We start from the raw sequence: 23,623 nt of genomic DNA, 5'->3' as shown, positions 1-23,623 counted from the left end.
TGCTTTCCTTGGAGTCCTGGAGACCACCAGGCATGCCAAACCTGGGTTCTCATCCGAGGACCACCTCTTTCTGCATGGCTGATTCTAGCTCACTCCTTTTCCCAGGGAGAATCTGTGGAGGCGATACAAACTTCACAGGGTGACCTGGACCACTCAGAGAGATTCAGGGCCTGAGCTTAGTTTAGATTCTGGTGTTAGGGACAGTTTAGGAGACAGGTAGTTCTTGGTGTAACAGGAGCAGGGAAATTTGCCTTTAGGGACCCAGAGGAAGGTCCAGAGGAAGCAGTCACTCAGGAGGGGGTAGTGTGCTCCTTGGGTGCCTCAGAGGACTTCTTCCTTCAGGATCTAAACAGGATTTTAAAGGATGGAAGAGTTTTGGCCAAACTAAAGAGGAAGACTACAGGAGGAAGCTATGACTCAAACACATCCACCAGGGAACCCCATGGACAGACAGACACAGTACTGGGGTCCTGAGAGATGAGGTCACCCAGACCCCAGGTCATCATCTTGTCCTACTGGCTCTAACCCCTACATGGCCCTCCCTGGGGTGATCCATCCCAGATGGGAGAGGTGGCACAGCCAGCTGTTACAAGTGATCACATGGGTGATCGCCACTAAGGAAGATATTTAGAAATGACGCTTCTTCCTTCCTCTGCCTGGAGCTCTCCTGCTGAGCCTCCAAGCCTCAGGCTGGCCTGGAGGGGCAAGTGGGCCAGGGCTACATTGCTGCAGGTGCCCTGGTGGGCATGGATGCCCTGCTGGGGTTTGAGCAAGTGTGCCGGGCATGGTAATGGCAGATGGCTGGGATGGGAACCAGAATTTTGGATGGAGGTTTCCTGTCATCAGAGGGTCAGGGGGAAGTGTCCAGAGTAGGGTCCCTCTGTGCAGCTTACACCCAGCCCACTAACCTCTGCATCGCCTATGCAGGTGGAACAGCTACAGCAGGCTCCCTGGAGGCCTCCATTTTGCACAGTCCTGAGTCCGGCTGGGATAGGGCTCAGCTCCCCTCCCGAGGGGACAAGAGGCTGGCGCCCTCCCTTGTCAGATGAAACCCCGGCCCAGGGCTCCCTCAGCCTGATGAAAGGGTCATTGTGTAGTACAGGCCGCCCGCTGGCCAAGGACAAAACGGCCGTTTGTCCTCCCTCCTTGGTGTGGGGCTGGGGGGCCTCCCCTCAGGCTGGCTGATGGGTGGGGGTGGGTACAGGTGCACTCTGGGCTCCCTCTCTTTCCTCATCTTCCAGCTCAGCCTGCCCCTCCCCCAGGTCCCCTACCCACCCATGGTCACCTTGCCCTTGAGTGTGGATCCCCAAGCTTGGGCCAGCCTTGTTGCTGACTGAGAGATACTGAGTTTCCTGGCCCTGGAGGCATCCAAGCAGATGTTAGCATGAGAGACAGGAATTCTAAAGAAGGGCTTCGCTGGGCCAGGGAATCCAGTGCTCTGGGACTCAGTGGAAGCCTCCAGGTGTGTGGTTGAGGCTACTGTATTGGTGCAGATGTGCCACAGCCATGGCTAAGACTGGGAGTAGAAGATGCTGCAGCGCATTGTCCCACTAACCCCGCAAGTGGCCATGGAACCCATCTTAGCTAGCTTTTATATGGCTATGATGAACACCATCACCAAAAGCAACTTGGAGAGGAAAGGATTAATTTGGGTTGCATATCCCGGACCAGTCCATTGAGGAAAAACAAGGCAAGAACCTGTTCTCAGGAATAAAAGCAGAGACCATGGAGGAGTGGTGCTTACTGGCTTGCTTGCTCCTCATGGCTTGCTCAGCCTGCTTTCTTATAGCACCCAGGAATGGCACCACCCACAATGGGATGGAAACCACCCTCATCAATCTTTAATCAAGACAATACCCCCACAAAGTTGCCCACAGGTTAGTCTTATGGAGGCATTTTTTTAAATAAAGATTCCCTTTGCCTAGATGACCCTAGCTTGCATCAAATTGCCATAAACATACAAACAAATAAATAACAACAACAGACTACCAGTACTACAGCTATAGGCTGTGAAGCCTTCCAAGGGCTGGAGCATGGTTGGAGGAAAAGCCAGGAGCCCCAGGAATCCTCTTAGTTGATACCAAGGACTTCCATCACCTTCCAGAACCTTCTCCCATAGCCCTTCCTGATCCACCCCCGTCTTTGTGCTCCAAAGTCCCACCAACCAAACCCAAGTAGTGATATGTGGTCAGGTCCTTAGAAGGAAGAAGACAGGTGGGATTTCAGATTACCCCCAGCAGCAGGCCATTGGGTGTAAAACAGAGTTTAAAAGCCCTGGTTGGGTTTTGTGTTGCAAGCCTGTTACCCTAGCACTCAAGGCTGAGGCAGGAGGATCATGGGTTTAAAGCCAACCTGGGTTTCATACTGAGGCCTGTTTCAGCATCTTTAGAACGAGAATGGACCAGCAGCTGTCTCACTGACTCCTTACTAGGAACATAGACTCCAGGGTCCACATTTCCAGAAGGACCTGTCTCGTGGGTCTGGCACGCACAGCCTGTCTGGAGTCTGCTGTTGAGTCTCTTTCCTCCCTGGCTGCTGGCACAGAGGCTAAACCAAGCCACCTCCAGCATAGGACTGTGAGGGCGGGGAGGTCAGGGCTAGGTGTTTCCCAAGTCAAGGTGTCTGAGGCTGGATTTGAACCCATGTCTGTAGGACTCTGAGGTCCATGGTACATCCTAGCCTCTAACCAACACTGTTGCCCCTCTCACATTCATTACATTTTATAAGGGCTGAGAACCCAACTAGGGCAGTAGGTTGCAATTGTTTTGGGACCAGGAGATCCTGGGTCCTGAGCAAAGGCTTCCTCTACAATTTGGGGCTAGCTTTTGCTTTAGCTGGGGACAGAGATGTGATGCTCTTGGAGGACGTAGAGATGTCCCTGCCTGACTTGGCACTCCTCCAACAGCTCTGAGGTCAGCTTTAACAGGGAGAAAGGTAGGTAGGCCTGGCAAGCCACCCTGTGACCCGTATGTAGGTTTAGTATGTGCTTCATGATATACAGTCGGGTGTGGCTGGGCATGGCCTTGGGGTATCTTTGGCTACTTGAGATCTTGATTTTCCAGCTGGGGGTGGCTCTAGAGACCTTCTAGCGAATCCTCCTGCATTCAGTCGACTCTTCACACCCCCTTAACTTACCACAGCCTTCCTGTTCACCTTCTTCTGAGTTCACATAGAGCCTTGCAGCTCCCATAGCCAAGACCCTGACCACCTGTAGTAAGGATGACCCAGGAAAGGCTTCCAGAGTAGGGTGACCCGAGAAGCTCCACAAGTCATCTCTGCCAACCTGAGGTTGAAACAGAGACTGAGAGCTGGGCTGAGTCTGAACACCTTCTGGGAGGTGTTCCAGCTTCACCTCGAACAGGGAGTGCTGGGACTTTCCAAGTGCTAAGCCTTCCCAGGAGCCAGATTTGCCACCCTGCTATCTCTGTGTTTCAGAGACATGCTATGTCCCTGTGGACCAGGTTGGCCCATGGAGAAGGATGAATTTAAGCCACTGTAAATGTTCCTGTAGGCTGGAGTGGAATTCTTTGTGGACCAAGCAGGGTTGACATTCCCTTTGGTGGCCCTGCCACAGGGTGGAGCACCAGATTAAGCATGCCAGCTTCTCAGGGTGACCTTTTGAACCTTTGGATGGGCCGAGGTGTACTTTGGCTAAAGCACTGTGCAATGAGCGAGCCTGAGGTTGGTGGGGCAGGCAGGTGGTGTAGAGAGAGTGCTAGCCAGGGGCTTGCAATTTTATCTGCTCTTTACCTTACCACAGCTCTGGGACAGAGATGCATAGCATGAGGGACCTCATGGACACAGCCCTGAAAATGTCCAGGAAGAATAGAGTTTAAACTTCTATCTTGTCCTCTCTCAGAGATGGACAACTTTCCTCAGGCTGTGGTGCCTGTGGTGGTGGGCTCCTGGCCCTGCCTGACGTTCTGTGTTTCCTTCCTGGCATCTTTGCAGTAGAGTATGTGGCAGTGACTTTACCTAAGGGAAGTCCTTGTGTGTGTGTGTGTGTGTGTGTGTGTGTGTGTGTGTGTGTGTGTGTGTATGATAGCTCTGCTCCAGAAGCAACATAGGTTGGCAGCTTGTAGGTCAGTGATGCTTTCGGGACCCCTCACAGAGCAGTGGGACAGGGTGTGCAGTCAGGTCTACAAGGCCCCTGTCTTCGCCTGTGCCTTCCAATGTGGGGACTCCTGTAGCAGGAAGGACCGGGGCAGGCACAGCCGCAGTGGAGGATATCAAGGAGGCAGAGACAAAACACTTGGTTTTATTGCTGCCAAACTGCTATTCAGCCTTGGACAAAACACTGCCCTTCTTTGAGCCTCCTCTGGAAAATGGGAATAATGGGATCCTACCCAGGCTAGCCATTGGCATTGAGTGGCCCCTTTCCCAGGGCATTCAGTCTGAGGCAGTTGACTGGGGAAGCCATTAAGGTCATAGAAGAGCCCTAAGGTGAGGGACTGTAGAACAGTCCCCAGGGGGGGCTTCTGACTCAGATAGGCCCCAACTGTGATGTCAGAAGATGGGTCAGGCCCCTGGCTGAGGTTCACAGTGCCCTGGGTACTGTGTGGTCAGGCAGGCCCCACCCCCTCTAGGCTCTGTCTCCCACCTGATTCTGGATAAGAACTCAGCCTTGCCTTGAAGTCTGTAGAGAGATGGTGACTTGCTGTCCCCCATGTGTGGGACTTGGTCCCCAAACTCACAGCTCAGAACATACTCAGAGTGTCCCAGGAAGTGCTGGCTCAGCCATCCAGTGTTTAGACTCCCAAACTGGCGATAGGCCAGTGGGGCCTGCCAACTCCCTCCCACCGTTTACACCCACCTGTCCTTCTGTCCCTTGGTCTCAGGTTGGTGTCTTGGCCAGCCATGCCTTCAGGGCACCCTGTATCACATAGATTTTATAGCAAGTGCTACGCTGGGCTTAGGAGACTCAGCACCATTTGGGCTTCAGCCAGCCTCATAGCCCCAGGGGCCATGGCATCTCTGGATGTGGTGGTCTCCATCTGTACTGTGGGAAGCAAAGAGTAGGGCCAGAGGAGCTGCCTCAGCCTCTGTGCCAGGCCTGGCACGCATGGGTGTCTTCTAAGTGAGAACAAAGCAGGGTCAGACAGGCTTCTTGGAGGTGGGGGTACTGTGCTGGATATGGAGTCCTGTCTGACTGCTGGAGAGACAAGGTACCCTTCCCAGGGCAAAGACCTGATCCGTTAAGGCCAGGACTTGGCATGTTATGTTGGGCCCTACGTGCCAGGAAAGGTCCTGAAGTTTCTGAAGTCGGAGGTCAGTCAGTGAAAACTACAGTGACCCCCATGAGAACTCAGTGAACCCATTAGCCCCCTTAAGCCCTTTGCCCATGTCTCCATGTGCCACTCAGTGGGCGTGGCTTTCCCATCTTCAACCACCCCAATCTACCCAGGCTTCCTGCTCACCGCCTGCTTCTCCTAGACTGCCTTCTTTCTCTCCAGGGTGGGGTCCTGGGATGCCTGGCTGGAATGCCAGCTATGTAGAAGGGTGGGAAAGCCTTTAGCAGAATCTCTACTCTCTTGCCTGGGAACACCAGGAGCAGCTGAGGGGAGCAGTGACTTGGAAAGATAGGAGGAGTGGGGCCCATGCTGGAGGGGAGGGACTGCCCACCAGAGACCCAACCATGGGCAGACTGTCCCCGCTACTGACATATAGGTAGACTGAGGCCCAGACTTGTCAGAAAGAGTCAGAGATTTAGCAGAACTGGAACCTAGTTTCCACAGCCGTGGAGGTCCTCTCTGGGGTCTAGCCTCAGGTACCCTGACTTTTGTCTCAGCCACCTTGATATTCGAATGGGAAACTGAGATACAAACAGGCCGGGGAGGGGTTTGGGGGTAGCTGAATTCCCAAGCAGAGCCCTAGAGTTGCCCACCCTCAGCCATCTCCAGCCCCTGGCTGCCTCTAGACCCTTCTGGGTTTCTCTGTCTGTTTTCCCTTCTGCAAGTTTAGGCTTCAAAAGCCAACCCCAGGAACTGCTGTAGGGATGGGTAGAACAGGCAGGAAACTAGGTGTGTGTTCTTTCAGCACTGTGGCTATGGGTGTAGAGCCTGTGTCAGAGCATGCTAAAGAGCTACTTGGATAGCCAGGCTAGACCTGCCCTCTGATACTCCCTCCAGGGTCTCACCTGGGTCCAGGTACTTACTATTGGGGTGGTGCGCCCCCAAAGTGCCAGCACTCTGAGGTATAAGCAGGAGGATCAGAAGTTCATGGCCATCCTTGGCTACTTAGTGATTTTGAGGTTAGCCTGGGCTACATGAGACCCTGAAAGAGAGAAGAGGCAAGGGAGGGAGTAGGGAAGGAGGAGGGAACGGAAGAGGGAAGCAAGGAGGGAGGAGGGAGGGGATGAGTCAAGAAACAAAACACAGCTTTGGAGCTACATGCTCTGCCCATATTTCTGAGCTGGGGTTACCAGACAGCAGAGGGAAGAAAACTGAAGGAGGACCAGAGGGAGGACAGGTAGCCTAAGGGCAGGGGCCTTGGCACCTGCTGTGTTCCACACTGACCAGTTCTGTTCCACAGACCTGCCAAAGGGACCTGCTGTGCTCAGTTCTGGCCTAGGTGAGCTCTCCTTGGTCAGTGTAATCTAATTCAGATTGTAGCTAATGTCTCTCTGTGTGTGGGTGGGTGGGGACTCTGATCTGGGGGCTCAGGCCAATCTGCAGTAGGGAGACATTCCTATCCCCACTTGCCTGGCAAGAACATCGAGGTTCCTCTAGTCCTGGCTCCCAACCAACCTCCCACCCCCAGCCTGGGTGTGATCCAGAGCCTGGGAAGAGCTCCTGGGCCCCTCAGTGCCTGGAAAAGCCCTGGACACACCTGCCCACCGGAGGGAGTGCTCAGCGCCACCCTCCAGGGGATTTGCTGAGTTACTTCCTGGATGAGTGGACCCAGGCCCGCCTTCCTGGCCGATCATAGATAATTAGAACATTCTTCAAATATTTTGCCAGAGGATGCCCAAGAAGGAAGAATTACAAAGCGCCCTGGGCCAGGAGTGTGGGCTGGAGTTGCTGGGCAGCTGGGTAGCTGTCCGGGCCAAGACTGGGGGTGCCCAGAGGGAAGCTTAGGCCAGCTTGACCCTACTCTCTAGAACTGGAACTGGGGCAAGAGACCCAGTGACCTCGGTTATCTTGCAATGGTGGGAAATCATTGCCCTGGGGGAGTCAGCAGCAGGCAAAGAGGCAGAGCCTTTGGAGAGGCCTGGGAGTGGGGGGTCACACACTGTCTGTGAGGAGGTGTGTCTGCAGTGGAAGATCAGATCTGGAAGAGCACAGCAGGAGAGAGAAGAGGGAGGCCTAATCCTGGTGCCACGAGGTAGGTAGCATGGAGCAAAGAAAGTTGTTCGAGAGACTGCAGCTGGGAGGGCAGGGAAAGGCTCTGAGGTAGGACAGGCCCGAGAACAGTGCAAACAGCTCTGGGCTAGACCAGGAGCTGGAGCATGAAAGGGCGATGGGACCAGAGGGCTAAGGGGCCTGTCCCAGGGAAAGATGTGTTTTGAAAAGGTCCTGCTTTCCAGAGAGGATGGTTCATGTCTTTCTTTAGGCCAGGATAGCCTCAGTTCCAGTTCTAAGCAGTCTTTGGGTCCTGTGCTTGTCTTTGCATTCTCTGACTCTCTTCACACGTGTTTGTTCCAGCCCAGCAGCCTGGGGGCAGCCTGGTCCCATGTGGAAAAGGCTCAGGCCAGAGAGAAGCCCAGCAGATGTCACTGCTCTTATGGGGCCTGTTTGCTCTCATGGGTGGAGATTTAAAGGGACTAGTGGGGTAGAGATGCTTGGCTTTGTGGCCACCTTTCATCTGTGGATTTTGAGGTGTCTGGAGGCTTCCTCTGGGTGGGAGAGACTGTTTTGTCGGTCACCTCTCTGGCCAGCGATGACACCATTTCACTCTGGCCATTTAAATGGAAAAGGATGGTAAATGACAGACATGGCTTTCACTGACCTGTCACCCAGGATGAAGAGAGGAAACACCATGACTGCCCCTGGAGCCATCACCTGCCCTTCTACACTGAGGAAACCCCATGTTTCACTCAGCTGGGCATGTGAGCCAGGAGCCTGTTCACTATCCTGTGAGGGGCCTCTTCTGTGTTCAGTGTATCTGAGCTTCCTGAGTAGAAGCCTTCATTTGTTAACTCACTGAGGGGGTGGGGCAGTAGGCTACAGTTCCTGATCCTTGCCTGCCTGCCAGCCCTGGGCAGCCAAGCCTCTCTGGGGCTCTGGGGAAAAGAATATCAATTCTTATCACACGTTTTCACATAGGGACATTACGTGGGTCTTGGGCCCAATCTAGCACACAGTAGATCTTCTCCGACTCAAGCACTGAAAACACTAGCAGCATGAAGGATTTAGGTTAGATTTCTACCCCTGACCCGAGCACACCCTTTGGAGGGCTTACTTCCTGAAGGAAGCAGGAGTGTCCTTCACACCAAGTAAGGACAGGGCAACCTCAGTCCTGGGCATTAGGGAACACCATTCCACCAGCCTTTAATGTGAGCTCTCTAAGGATGTCAGAGAGGGGGGATACTTAGAGGAAACCCCAGGGTGATACCTGACCTGAAGGAGGGATCGGTCCCTTAGGCATGGCCACAGCTCATCTGGTAGTTGGTTACTGTACTGGCTGGAGTCCCTTGTTTCTCAGACACAGAGTGAGTTGGCAAGGTTAAAGGGAGGAAGAGCCTGAGGATGTCCCCTTGGGTTGTCATGGAGACAGCAGTGGGCATGCAGTAGTTCAGAGTTCCACTATAGGCACGGTGCCTTCTTGGTCCCAGGAGGAGTGTGGGAACCAGGAGTACAGCAGCTATGTGTGTCCAGTAAATGCAGCACCAGCGTGATCCCAACCTCAATGATGGCGGATAGAGCTGGCCCCACAGGTGAAACGTTACCACACACTAGCTGTGGTATGAGTGCATGTGCCACACCATTCTCCACCCCATCAGCTCTGCCATGTGTCCCGAATGCTCTTGCACCCCTTTTACCAAGGAGGAAGCTGAACTTAGGAAATGTGCTTGAGCCTACCTCGCTCAGCCATAAAGAGGCATGGCTGTGGCTCCCATGGATCGTGTCAGCATCACAGTTTGTGGCCGTAGCCGCTGCATTAGAGGTCTGGATATCTACCACTGGGGGATACCAGCAAGGTTGAGATGTCCACCTCTGCCCTCCACTATAGGGGTGACATTTAGAAAACGGTGCTGGGTCCTACTTCTTCCCGGGCAGCCACCGTGTTTCCACTGCTCCTCAGCTCTGACCAGGGCTCCGGCTAGCTAGATGCACAGGCCCTGGCACCCACGAGATGCCAGTATGGGGGATGGCTCTGCCAATCCACCAAGTTCGGCTGAACCCCAGACAATATCTGCCATCCTTGCAGTACCCGGTAGAATGAAGACTCTTAAAGCTTAATGATTATCTAAAGGATTTATATATTTAGAAATGCTCAATCAACAAGATGCCCACACAATTAGAGTTATTACCCAATATCTAACCTTTTGTAGAAATTGCTACCCAGGACAGCTTTTGATGCATCAGTGGTTCTCCATGGCTGATAACCTCCTTCTTCTCTTCCCCTTCCTCTCTTTCTCCCTTCCCCTTCCTCTCTTTCTCTTCCAGCTCCACCTCCTCTTCTATTACCTAATCACGGAGCTCCACTGCGAATACAATGTAGCAGAATAAGTATCCTGCCACATCCCACTCCCTCCTCCAGCGCCCCCCCCCCCCCCATCATGAAGGCAGTCACATTCCCTTAAGCTTCTGGTAGGTAAAAGGGTCTTGTTGTCCAGGGAAGTCCTCCTGGCACAGTACCCAGCCTAAACCCAGAGCTGGACATCTCAAGACTCCAGTCCCCCTGGCCTCTGCTGGCCTCTGGTGTGAACTTGGAAGACTCTTCCACAGCTCCTTTGGGCTCTTTTTCAGGAGCCTGATCCAGACAAGAGGTGAGGAAGATTTGTAGGCTCCCAGTGTGGCCTGCTGTTCTTGGCTCTCTGCCCATGTCCTAGGGCCCCTGAGCAGTTTGAGGGACAAGCCCAGAACAGAATTTTTCCACGGAAAAAGTCAGCCACAAAGGCACACACCCCCCTGCCAGGCTTCCCTGCTCACTGGCCCGCCCTGGTCTGGTCACTTGGATACCTGAGCAGGCAGCTGCTGGGTGGGAAGAAGGTTTTCCCACTGTGGGATGAGAGCTGGGGGCCACCTGCAGGGTGGCCTGGAAAGGGTGCCAGGCATACTGTCATCCCACTGCCAAAAACCCCAGCAGGCTCCACACGACACTAGCCTCCTGCTGGCACCCACTACTTGGTTTTTAGGATTTTAACCATGTTTCCTACTCACAGGCTCTGCCTTTAGTCCACTCCCCTGTCTCAAAACCTTGGATTGTTCACGGTCTAACCTGTTCTAGGAACTTGGAATATGATCAGTTGATGTCTAAGAGTTAGTATGAGGAGAGCTGCAACTAGACCTCTCTACCATAAGCCCAGATGAATGAAGAATGAATGAATGAATGAATGAATGAATGCTTTTCAGCAAGGAAGTGACTTAGATTGGGTTTTGAGGACAACGAAACAAAACCCAAACAGGCCTAGTGTGATAGGGTGGCACTCTCCTACAACTCCAACTGAAGGAGACTGAGGCTAAAGGAGGGATTATATCGTGAGTTCAAGGTCAGCTTGGGTTACAGAGCAAGATGCTGTCTGAGAGAGAGAGAGAGAGAGAGAGAGAGAGAGAGAGAGAGAGAGAGAGTTAGATAATGGTGTTTCTACCAAACCTGATAGTCTGAGTTTGCTGAGTTTGATCTTTTCATCTTCAGGACCTGTCCAGTGAAAGGAAAGAACCCACACCACACACACACACACACACACACACACACACACACACACACACACTAAATAGATAAGAAATTAAAAAAACAAATTATTTGAAAAAAGAAAGGAAGGAGGGCTAATCCTCACCCTCACCCCATCCCCAACTGCCACCTCACCCCCACCCCCATCCCCACCCCCCACCTCCTACCCCCACCCCCCACCTCCCACCTCCCACCTCCCACCTCCCACCTCCCACCTCCCACCTCCCACCTCCCACCTCCCACCTCCCACTTCCCACCTCACCACCCCTCCCTAGGCTTGCCAGCTCTACATGGTTTCCCAGTGTACAGTTCAGTGTCCACCTCTGAGCTCTGGAAGCGCAGTGCAGGCTCTGTGTGGGGCCTGGAGGCCTCCTAATCCCCCCCCCCCCAGGCTCTCTGAGAACTTACCTTTCAGCACCCCTACAGAGCACTCATCCCCCCATCCTTTCAGAACAGAGTCCTTGCAGAGTTGGGTACAGGGGGGACAGCACAGAGGCTGGCTTCAGAGGGGAGTGTTGAGTATTGTCAGTGGAATTCCCTCTAGCACGAAGGAAGACAGTTTGCTGTCAGCTTCAAATTCGGTGTCTGTACCTGGTCACTTAGACAATGTTTCTTGTAGGCTCTGATTCACACACTGGCAAGGGTGTGTGGGTACAAATTGGACTGAGAAGGTAGAAGTCCCGTGTTGGCAGCACTGACACCCATATTTGGTGAAAGCCTACTTCCAATGGATCCCTTACTTTGAGGTGTATAGAGTCTTGTGAATTGTGGTTGGTTGGCTTTTTTAAAAAATGTGTTTAAGTGGCACATAAAATAAAATTTGCTGTTCTCTCTCTCTTAAAGCACAAAATGGTGCCATTGCGTGTTTTCGTAACACCGCAGGGCCATCAGCCTACAGGACTCCATCGCTCAGATGGGAATTGCACTGTTAGTCAGCAGTCAGTCTCCGCCCCATCCTCTTTATGTGTCTTCCTTCTCTCTCTGTGGATTTGCCTGTTCTCGATTTTACTTTTAAATGGACTCAGGTAACATCTGGGATTCCGCATCTGTCTTCTTTCCCATGGTATAATCTTTTTGAGCTTTTTCCATACAGGGCCATGAGTGTGTGCTTCATTCCTTTTCATAGCTGAATAATACTCCATGGCGTGGGCATACCGCATTTTGTTTTCAGCCACTCATCCGTTGATGGGGAATTGGGTTATTTCCATCCTCTGGCTACTGTGAATATTGTTGCTGGGAGTGTTTATACAGAAGGTTTCGTTTCAACACCTGTCTTCAATTCTTTTGGATCTATGCCAAGAAATGGAATTTCCGGGCAGCTTTGTGTGTGACTTTTAACTCTCTGCCAAATGCTGCCCACAGGGGCTGTGGTGAGGGAGGACTCTGCTCCCTGGCCTCCTCACCCACAAGTGGTGTTTTACAGCTTCTCAGTGTTGCTCACAGGGGTCCTGGTGGGTGTGCAGAGGTTTGCGTTTCTGGGAGAGCAGGTGAGTTTGTACTTCACTGTGCATACTGCTTGCTTCCACCGTGTCTCTGGGAAAACGTGCGTGGCAAGTTCATTACAAAAATGGGTTGTTGTCTGGTTGCTGAAATCCAATAGTGGTTTGTGTATCTCATGCATCCTATGGGAGCTGGAAAGGGCCCTTCCCCTACACAGCCATTCTTGGGCCCCCGAGTCAGCCAGGACTTGGCATTTTGGGTGTGCATCTACCATTTGGAGTGACATAAAGACAGTATCGGCAGGGTACAGAGGGATGAGATTTGACTCTCAGAACAAATGTTTGCTGTTCCCCTTTTTGATGCCAGGGCTTGTGGAAGGGACACACCTGGAAGGGAGAATAGAGGTTCCCAGAAGGAACCATAGAGGAGGGACAACATACTAACAGAGGGACCAATGACTACAGTCAAGGTGGACAGTGAAGACCGAAGGGAGGGATCATCAGAGCCAATCCCTTATATTTCTGGCAGAGGGCAATGGGGAGCTACAAATGACTATTGAATAAGGGTTACAGCAGACCTAGTCTCAAAAGCAGTGACAAAAAGTCTCTGGCTGTGGAGATCTGGGTGGTAGAGGGAGCTGTCTGTAGGTGGGACAGTCAGCTAGGGGCCACTACAATGATTTCTTGCTGCCCTTAGTTCATCTTGGGATCTGTTCACCCCTGAAGGTCCCCACAGTTCAGCCTGTTGGTCTGGACGCTCTCCCAGGTAGGCAGAGGAGGCCTGAGGTCCAAGCCTATCAGACGAACTTGGGAACAAGGAGCGCCCTTAAGGTCTAGTACCGAAGTGACAGCTTTGCTGTGGTGGCACTGCCCCGTGGCGTTCCCATCCATCTCGGTTCCCCAGCTCGGTTTCCTGAGGATTCTACTGTTACTTTGGGCTGGATTCCCCAGATTCCAGCCCGCTCCCAGCCCCACCCGCCCAGATGCCCTTCCTCAACACCAGCCTGGGGCGTGTTTACCCCATTGTGTCATGGGACACCCAGGGGGGGTCTTGGCCAGATTAGCAGGTAGAGCAGGCAGGGCGTGCCACAGAGATTGAGTGTCACAGGGCTGCAGCACATACTGGGGGCTCAAGCCACATGGAGACTGCCCAGCTGCCTGGGGAGTATGGTGGCCTGGAAAAACACAGAGTTCGTAAAGAACAGCCACAGGCCTAGCTGTCAGCTTTGGAGGCCCCAGTGGTTTCTCTGTACTGCTGCTTCCTTGCTAAGCAAACCCTTCTCTGATATATATATATATATATATATATATATATATATATATATATATATATATATAATTTTTTTTCTCTCTGTGTAATCCTAACTGTCCTGGAATTCAGAGATCCACCTGCCTCTCTGTGCCTCCGTACTGCTGGGGTTAAAGGCATATGCCACCACCACCACCTGGCTCAGTCTAGTGTTTTAGACTCAGAGACTTTTGTTCTTGTTTTTGAGACTGGATCTGTTGTAGCCCAGGCTGACTTTAAGGAGCTGAAAATGACCTTGAAGTGATTCTCCTGCCTCCACTTTCAGTGTGCTGAGATTGCAGGCATGAGCCACCACATAGATTATGTGGTACTAGGCATTGAGCTTAGGGCTTTTTGTACGTGGAAGGCCAGATCTCCACCAACTGAGCCCAATCCTTGGCTGTTAACCTGGGGACTGGCCCCTCTGCTCCTCTGTCTTAATGTTCTTTCTCTGCCTAGAACTGAAAGATCAGTACAATGGCTGTGAAAACCGTTTAGCAATTCTTCAGGTCAGGGAGTTGCCAGATGGCTCAGGAAGTCCATTCCCAGTGGTGGTGCTTGAACAATTGAAAACAGGGATTCAGACAACGACAGGCATGCACACCTTCATAGCCACAGCTGAGAGATAGAGTCAGATGTCCGTCCATGAGGAATGGATCAACAAGTGGGGGCCCAGAGTACAAATGGAATATTATTTAGCCTTTAAAAGGAACAGGACACTGATGTATGCTGGGACTTGGATAAATTTTGAAAGAGTTTCACTGAGTGGAAGGAATCCGGCTCCAAAGACCACGTGTATTGTAAGATTCCACAGACTGTCCGAGCTCAGGCAGCAGCTCCGTGGGAACGGAGACAGATTAGTAGCTGGGGGGGGGGGGAAGGGGGAGAAGGGGAGAGGTTGGGGGAGGAGGGGCTGGGAGTGCCTGCTCGTGGGTACAGAGTTTCCTTTTGGGATGTGGAGAAAAGCCTGGAACTTGATAGAGGCGGAGGCTACGATTCTGTATGTGTGAGCTAAAGGCCACGGGGCTGTACATTTTTAAACGGTTAATGTTATGTTATGCGAATTTCCCCTCATTACAAAAACAAACAACCATGTTGATAATACTCCAAGCTCAGAGTGAACTTGGCAAGAGGCTTCCTCCCTGGGAGTTGCCAGGAGTCATTACAAAGGCAACCACAGTCTCGGAGCCCAGTTAAGCACACAGTAGGTGCTTATCTCATGTCAGCTCCTGTCTCTTCCCAGTGTACCCACTCATCTAGACGTAAAAGGGCTGGGCTACTTCAGGTGTGTGTCTGTGCTCGCATGCTGGGGGCTGCAGGTGTCTGTACCCATTCCCTGAGTGTGAAACTTAGTCTCAGTGTCTTGTCAAGGTCACACATAGGTGGGAACTGGAGGAAGTGTCCTTTGGGCTCAGAAGGAGCAGATAGGGAAACCCAGTGGTCTGGGAGTTGGGTGTGCGGTGCCAAGACAGCTGGGAACTGTGCCAAGGCTGACAGATCCCAGGTGGGATGCTGTCTGATCGGAAGGATCTGTGTGTCTGACTCAGGCCTGGGGATCGTGGCTTCTGCAGGTGTGAACTGGTCTGCGGTTCTAACATTTCCAGGGTTGGTGAGGCTCAGTGGAGAAGGTGTTTGGTGCCAGTGGGGGACAGCTGACCGCCTGAGGGGGTCTCAACACCTTTCTTCTCTCTGTCCCCCCCGCCCCCCGCCAACCTCCTACAGAGCATTGTCATCCGTGGTGGCCCTGGGAGCCAACATCATTTGCAACAAGATTCCTGGCCTGGCCCCACGGCAGCGTGCCATCTGCCAGAGCCGACCCGATGCCATCATCGTGATCGGGGAGGGGGCGCAGATGGGCATCGATGAGTGCCAGCACCAGTTCCGATTCGGCCGCTGGAACTGCTCCGCCCTGGGCGAGAAGACCGTCTTCGGGCAAGAGCTCCGAGTAGGTAAGGGTGTCTCTGGGCCTGTGGGCTGGGGGCCGGGTCACCCAGCAGCCAACCCAAGTCCAGGCCAGACAGCTCACACAGGCTGTGTGTATGGATGAGTGTCCTAGCTCTGGGCTGTGGGGTAGTAGCACAGTGACCCATGTGGATAGGAGCAGAGGAAGGGGACTTGATGCAGTGGATTGGTCTATTCTGTCTCTTTAAGTACCCTGCGCCTCTTTCTGTGGCTGCCATTGGGAAAGCATGGAGAACCTGTGAGGCTTTGCATGTGGATTAGAGCTGCAGCTCACCCAGAGGGGACCATGAGATGCCACCTGCTCCTTGCTGAGCGACTCTAGTAGTCAGAGCCTATAGGAGGCTCCGGTATGATGGCTCTCACCCTGAAGTAAGGTGCCATATGCAGGGGTGGATCTGGACGATGCAGGGGTGGGTTCCATTTGAAGACAGTGATCAGCTGCTAGAACGTGTGAGGTGAGGTGGCTACTGAGGGCACAGCCCTTCGGATCCATGGTGGTACCTCCTGACCTTGAAGTGCTGTGTGGGCTACGTGGTGCCCGTTTCACAACATTTCACGAACAAAGCCAAAGGGAGGACCCTACTCAGGGCTAGGAAGAGGCTTAAAGGAAATTTTCAGAGAGTATCCGGATCCAAATCCAGCTGTGTGACCTTGGCTGTGTCCCTCAGGACTATTCTAAGCCTTCGTTTCCTCATTTGTAGTATGAACTCTGAGCCAATAGGCTCCGTCTGGGTCTCGGCACCAGAATTTAGTAGGCGCTCAACAAATGCTGTGTGCTACACATGACCAGGGACAGTGACTCTGGCTGCCTTCACTAGATAATTTGGAAGAACAATATAAAGCTTGCTGGCTGCCTAGCCTTCAGGCCCACGGGGTCCCCCATGTACCAGGGGGCCGAAGCTGCCACAGGACTCAGTCAGAGCCTGCTCTTCAGGGATGAAAACACCAGCAGGGGGCTGGAGGTGGTGTAGAGGAAAACTCCCAAGGGCCCCTTTGTGGTGAGCAGCCTGTGGGTGGCACCTAGTGCGGCCAGGAGCATGGCACCGCCCCCTCCCCGGGGCTGTGCCACCCAAGTGCAGATTGCTCCCTCCAGGTGCCAGCTGGGGGTGGGGTGGGGAGGGCAGTAGTGGGCAGAGGTACCCGCCTTGTGTGGCTTCCCACCCACTTCTGCAGGTGCCACGTATGGAGGCCTCTGTGAGTATAGGAGTAATGCTGGCCCCACAGTTGTCCCCTTACCTCACAGTGTCCCCTTCTGACACTTGGGAAATGGCCTTGGGCCCATCAGCAGCCAGGAGTCCAGCTCTGTCCTCAGGAAGGACACTGAGGCAGGGCTAGCCTGTGTCCTTCTCCTGCCCCTTGCTCCCTTGGGGACCAGGCTGCTAATGCCGCTGCTGTTCAACAGTCTCTACTTCCCACTCTTTGTGTCCCCTACTCTGCAGAGAGCCGCTCTTTCCTGCCTCAGGTGCTTTTTCTAGGGAGAACTTGGCCCTTCATCCTTCAGGAACATTTCGGAGCCCTGGGCAGGCTTCCTGATGTCCTGGCCCACAACTGTCCGTTCCACGTAGCTTCTTGTCCAAGTCATTGGTGGCCTATGTGTTGCTAATTGTCCCCATTCCCTGGGCTTCCATCTTGATTCACCAACTTGAGTCCTTTTCTGCCTCTAGCTGTCTTTTGCCTGGGTAAGGTGTGCCCTCTCCCCTGGCACACGTGCAGGACTCTTCCACCACACCCTGACAGCTCATTGTCTTCTGATGTTGAGTCTCAGTGACCCACGGACAATTTGGCGTTTCTGCATGGCTCCCCCTACCCACCTGACTACCTGGTGTCATTTCCACTCTCCACCCCTCTACCCTACCCTTTGATCCCTGTTGGGGCTGCTTCTCTCTCTGCTCCTCCCCTGGAGGCTGTGAGTGCCTCCTGCCTTCCACAGACCCAGTTATCAGGTCAGACAGCAGCCACTCTGTGTGTGTCCTTTCCTCTCTGTTCTATGGGTAAACATCTGGCCTAGTACACCAAAGGATCTGGGTCTGATTCCCCAGCACCTCCTAAGTCAGGATGCTGCAGGAGGGGCCTGGCATCTCCACTTTTGCCAGCTACTGGCAAACAATAAAAACCAGCGGTGTTTAATCTTTCCAGAAGCTCTCTGCTGCCCTAAGGTAAGGGTAACTTCGAGGCCTGGAGTACCTCACCTTGCTTCCCTCTAACCAGAGCCCCAGCCACATCTGGTTTCTCTGCTTGAGCCTAGTTTCTCAATCTGAGAGGCCTCTCCCCTCTGCTATACCTCTTTACAGCTTATCTGTTTTCCTCCTAGGGGGGCGCTTTTCCCACACCCTGAAGCTGGGTCAGCCTGTGCCTGTCCCTAGCCCTCCCTGCCCCAGGGATGGGCAGGCTTTCTGGAGCTCAGCCTGGGTCTCGCTGCCCTGCCTTGCTTGCTAGCCTCCTGCGGCTTCCTGCTGTACTCGAGCAGAGAAGCTCTGGCCACAGGCCGAGCTGATGGGGCAAGGGCAGGAACCGCAGGGGCTTTGACTAGAAGGGCTCCTTCTCCCTTCTCAGTGGCTGGGAGTCAAAAGCAGCAAACTGGCTGTACTGTGAGCCGGCCACTTTGAGAGGCTTGCTGGATGCCTGGACATGCCCGGAAGCTGGGCTGCGAGCTGGCAGGCAGCCGGGGTGCTCTCCTGGGAGCAGCCTCTCAAGCGGGGCCAATTAATGATTGTCCCCGAGAGGGGCAATGGTCTGGATGGTGAGACAGCCCCCCTTTAGGCCTTGCCTGTGACCTTGGATCAGTCCTAAAACTTGAATGTTGACAACAAACCTCCTGAAGACAGCAAAGGCCCTCGGCAAAGTGACACATCTCCAACACCTTTGCCTATTTATCTCCAGGGATGGGATGCTCCATACTCCCACGATGACCACCACACTAGTCTTGTCTGGCACGCTGAGAGCGCTAGCGAGACCATTCTTTTGAAAAGGTCAAGGCAGTCTTTAGATTCCCCGCCACTGTTGTGATATTCCATGCTTGGCACTCTTTACTTTCCAGCCTGTCCAGTACTGTTTCCACAAGGCTCCAGGGAGGGCGGTGGCCTAGAGCTCTTCCAGCTGTCTCTTCCATTGGGGTTGTACACATTATAGGTGCTCTTTCCTGAGATGGGGGCGGGACAGAGGTGAGGCATGAGAGTGTTCATGTAGGGATACCTGGATATTCCAGAGAAGTCTGCTAGAGGTGTGTGTTCTCTTGCAAGTGCAGGAGCTGCTGACAGTCACCATAGGAAAGCCAGGACTTTCAGCAAAATCTTCCTCAGAGGGGAGATCAGGGAAAGAGACCCAGAGAACAGAATGTGCCAAGGCCCTGAGCCAGGAAGCAGAAAGTCTTTTTCTCGAAGGGCAGGTGCTTTGTGGGGGCAAGCTGGGGGATCAGTGAGGGAGAGTTGAGGCTGAAGGGCGGGGAAAGACACTGATAGAATGGCATGAGCTTTCAAAGAAGTCCGAACATCCAGAAGAATCTGAGCAGGCAGGGTCTTCCCTTGAGCATGCATGAACCCCAGTTCCTCCTGAGTCTGGAGCCTCTGACCCACTAACCTGGCCTGGACTGTGGTTTTCAGTCCTTAGCTCCATAATGCAAAGTTCTGCCCATCATGTGCTGGTTTCAGACATGACCAGGCATAAGGGCTGCCCCTAATCTGAGCTCACGTGAGCAGACCGAGGCTGACTCCTGCTGGCTTTCCAAGTGAGCTTTGTTAGAGGACAGAGTCCTTATAACCAGGCCCACAAGTGTTACAGCGGGGGGGGGGGACAGCTGAGGACCCCCAGGGGCAGGTGATTGATTGGTTTTAGGTCATCTGAGAATCAAGGGCCTTTGGGGAAGGAGAGTGGCTCCTCATCACATGTCCTTGCAGCTCTACCAGGGCTTTTTCAGCAGGCTCCTGTGGGGCAGGGGGCACTGTCCTCAAAAGGGTACTGGCTGCCCTAACTTCTCCATGGCTGTAGGCCTCTGCTAACAGGTGTGCTTCCACTGAATAGACAGAAGTGTAAGACAGACACATCAGGGTGTGTGAGGGACAGTAGCTGCCATTATTAACTATTGTGGTGGTTCAGCTTGCTAGCATTGGATACCTGCTATGTTCTGCCCAGGGCTCTTCCCAGGGCACCCTGAGTGAACTGGGATGGGTGGGCAGGAAGATGGCAGTGCTAAAGAGACCCTAGCCTTGAGGTTTTCAGACTTGGTTTAAGCATCTCAAATTACTGTCACCAGGGCCAGCCAAGGCAGCAGAACAAACATTTTTCGTGCATACGGTCCCAGTGTCCTGGACACTAGGGACTATCAGGAGATTGGAAGTCAGTTGCTGGCCTGGGATGTGATGAGACCCCAGGCTACTGCCTGGACTCCATCCCTACTTGGAAAGGCAGTTCACAGATGAGAGAGCTGCACCCAAAGGACTGTTCTGTCACTGTCGCTGAGCTCTGCAGCCTCAAGCAGCTGGGTCATCCTTCAGCCCCTCAGAGGCCACCTGGAACTTGTCCAGAGCTGGAATTTTCACCTTGTTAGCAGGCACTGCCAGGAGTATAGTCAGGGTGAGGCCTGGAAAGGGGAGATCTTTCCTTGCCCAGTGTCTAGCTCACCCAGGTGACCTTGAGTATAGAGTCGTGTTCTTGGGGCCTCAGTTTTCCCTCCTGTGCCAGAAGGGGCTGAGGCTAAACCCCCACTTCTCTCAGAGGTGGTTTTGTCAGCAGCCCTGAGGGAGGGAGAAATGGGAGGTAGCTAACCCTATCCCAAGGCACCATGGGTGAAAGGCTATGGCTGTCTAAGGTCCTTCTATCTTCCCTCAGTATCTCTACAGGATCCATAGAGACACAGACCCAAGGATTCTGACCTTCTGTCCCCTTGTCATGTAGCCAGGTCTTGTCCTCTGGGCCCAGCGCCCCCAATTGGGGCACTATCTACAGGGCTGCACAGCAGCATGTGCGGGCCACCCTGGGTCGGAACAAAAGCCTGGGGCGCAGGCGGGCCTGCATGTTCGGACCTGGCAGGCCTTTCCCCGGTGCTCTGTTTATGACAACGGCAGTGAGGAGCTTAGAGTGGAGACACTGACTCAGCCAAGCGGGGTGGGGCCGGGCGGGGTGGGAGCCAGAGGGGACAGAGGGACACAGATAGAGAAGGACAGATAGGCACATAGAAACACACACACACATTCACACACACACACACACACACACACACACACACACACACACAGTCATATGCTACTATCAACTACATCTGTACCTGCTCACAAATGTATGTACAAACACACTCACAGTCACACACAAGTATACACCTACTTACACATGTATGCATACTCATGAGCTTAAGATATATCTGTGTGCATATATACAAATGTGCATGCACACACACACAGTCACATACATGCACACACATACACACATGCACATACATACACATACACGCACACACACATATACATACATATGCACACATACAAACACATATACACACACACACACATGCACACACACTCATACACACACATACACACTGACACATATATACATGCACACACAGATACACATACTCACATACACATACACATGCACACATGTACACACACATATACCTTGCTCACACATGGGACACGTAACACCTATGCCGGTCTAGGGTCAGATCCACTCTGAGAGGCATGGTATCTGCTGCACATAGTTTGTCACCTAATTCCTCTGTGGTACTCATGTGATACCTCCCCTGCATTACTTTACTATCAGAAGCCTCTTCAAGGGACATTTGGTATCACCTCATTTTACTGGGGCAGAAGTAAGCACAGGTTTGAGGCAGCCTGCCTAACCTGCACTGGGCGGAGCCTGGAGACCCCAGTGCTATCTGTGTTGGCTCACCTCACTGTTCTGTCTCCACCCGGGCCCCTGCTGCACAGAGATGTCCCTAGCCCGAGGCTCTGGATGCTAGGGTGCAGGCTTGATTTCTACTTAGGCATGTTTTGCACCTAGACCCTGGGCACTGTGTCCATATTGGGGCTGAGTGGGCAGGCTGGGGTATGGGCAGCCATAAAGGACATACTGGACACTGTTCTGACTCTCTAGCCTTTCCATTCCCAACTTCTGTGCCCAATAGCCACTCAGAACCCTGTTCAGACTGAGGACTCTCTGCATGTAGGCACTATACCCATTGACAGGCCAGGGGCATCAGGAGCTACCAGAGGTCCAGGGATGTCCTTATCTCTGAAAGTCTCAATTTCTCAGTTATAGACTGATCCTGTTGGAGACAGCATACTCCATACGTCATTCTAGACGTATGAGGATACTGGAGACCTGGTAGGCTGGGGTGAGGGAAGGGGTCTTGGCTGAGCAGGGAGATCACCAACCATGTCCCATTGCCCAGACCCACTGTCTCATGTGCCTGCCTACTGCAGCCTAGGAATCTTTCTAGAAGGTTCATAAGAGTGCTGCTACCCCTTTTGAAAGAGATACTAAAGGGGACCCATTGCACTGAGACCTAAGAGTCAAAGGCCTGGCCAGGGTCATGTAGCGCAGAGCCAGTGGTCTCTGGGACTGGCTTTGGTGGTGCTGGTAGTGGGGACTAAGCCTGTGAAGCAGGCTCTTCCCCTCCTTTCTTCAGACCCCTTACATACTCACAGCTAAGGTTTCCTTCGATTCCCCAAGACTCATCTTCCGCTTGGTCATGTCCTCCGCTAGTGGCTCCTACACCACATAGGCAGCCTTCTGGAGTCTTCTATCTCCCTCACCCCCTGTTCATCCCATTGGCTCACCCACAGGCACCCTTGCACCTGCCTGTCCTTGCTGTCTCCAAACCCCTACAGCTGCCCAGAGGGTTCCATTCAGCTTAGATTAGAGCCACACCTCCAAGGATACCCTGTCTTCTCAGAAATCTTAAATCTTCCTAGATTCTCTTCCAAGAACAGTAGTGTGTGGAGAGTCCCTGAAAACCATCACTGCTTTCCTGGGATAAACTTTGGGCACTCGGTTCATTTCTCCTCAGGACTGGCATTGTCTGAAGCACAGTTCCTCAGACCTTTGCTTGACTTTCTTTTCTACCACTCAGGACTTATCTCCAGCTTCCTTCCCTGCCTGTCTCTCCCCCAGTCCCTCCACTGCCCTCCAGCTGACCTCTGCACAGTCTGACTGCTGCCCCTGCCTCACAGCTAGGAGCCCCGTCTAGTCTAACCTGTTTGCCCTGGGTCAGCATCCCCCACTCCCGTGCTTAGCCTTCTGAAAGATGGGGGAACCTATAGTTGTCTCTTCAGGACTTGGGGTGGCCTGGCCAGGAGCAGGGCTGTGCTTGGTGGTGTGGGACACACAGACTGGGACGAAGTTTGGGATGGAGAGGTGTTGGACTGACAGAGGTGTATGGAGTCCCTGGTCTAAGGCAGGAGGTGGGGTGTGCAGGTTTTCCAGTCTGGCACTTAGGCCTCAGGGCCAGTGAAACTCAGGTGTCCCTTAGTCAGACCCCAGCTCAGTGGATCACACGATGTGTGCCCTCAGGTTAGTCACCAGCTTGGCTTCTCAGCTTCAAATCTTTATGGATAGCTGAGGACCTAGCTGGCACTGACAGAGTCCCATGAGGACTCACACTGAAAAGGACAGGTGTGTAGAACCCTTCAGACCATCATGTGTCACTTCTGTGACAGGCTGCAGCCAGCCATACAGCTCTGTGGGCAGTACGCACACAGTGTGGCCACCATCACCATTGATCTTAGATCATTTTCTCAGCCCCAGAAGAAACTCTGAGCCTTGAGTTGCTAGGCCCCATCTTCCTGCCCCCGGCAATGCCAGTCCAATACCTCTCTGTAGACTGGCTAGCTGTAGACACACTGTAAGTGGGAGACTACAATGTGGGGCCTTTGTGTGTGGCCTCATTTACAACACATCCTGTTTTTAAGGCCCAGGACTTTACGTTAGCGCCACTTCTCTTTGAAGACTAAGCAACAATCCGTTGTATGAGTATACCACATTTACTTTCCTTTTTCTTTCTTTCTTGTGTGTATACATGAGTGTAGATGCCCAGGGAGGCCAGAGGTGTTGATTCCCTGGTGCTAGAGTTACAGGCAGTTGTACCACGCAACACAGATGCTCT

General features: G+C 53.1%; 1 protein-coding gene across 5 annotated transcripts in view; it reads left to right on the top strand.

The window, feature by feature from the left end:
• Nucleotides 1-23,623, top strand: part of Wnt7b (Wnt family member 7B) — a 46,196-nt gene that overhangs the window by 7,687 nt on the left and 14,886 nt on the right. For 3 of the 5 annotated variants that reach the window (XM_034516570.2, XM_034516572.2, XM_034516569.2), the window contains exon 2: nt 15,286-15,512. In XM_034516570.2, the coding sequence (XP_034372461.1) occupies nt 15,286-15,512 (227 nt within the window). Of the gene's footprint in view, nt 1-6,980; nt 7,324-12,059; nt 12,324-15,285; nt 15,513-23,623 lie in introns of those variants that run through there. The other 2 variants (XM_076911807.1, XM_076911808.1) reach the window with 2 other exon arrangements.

The sequence above is a fragment of the Arvicanthis niloticus genome, chromosome 13, assembly GCF_011762505.2.
Source record: "Arvicanthis niloticus isolate mArvNil1 chromosome 13, mArvNil1.pat.X, whole genome shotgun sequence".
NCBI lineage: Eukaryota > Metazoa > Chordata > Mammalia > Rodentia > Muridae > Arvicanthis > Arvicanthis niloticus.
The sequence above is the reverse complement of the archived record's forward strand: the minus strand, read 5'-3'. Positions and strand labels throughout refer to the sequence as shown.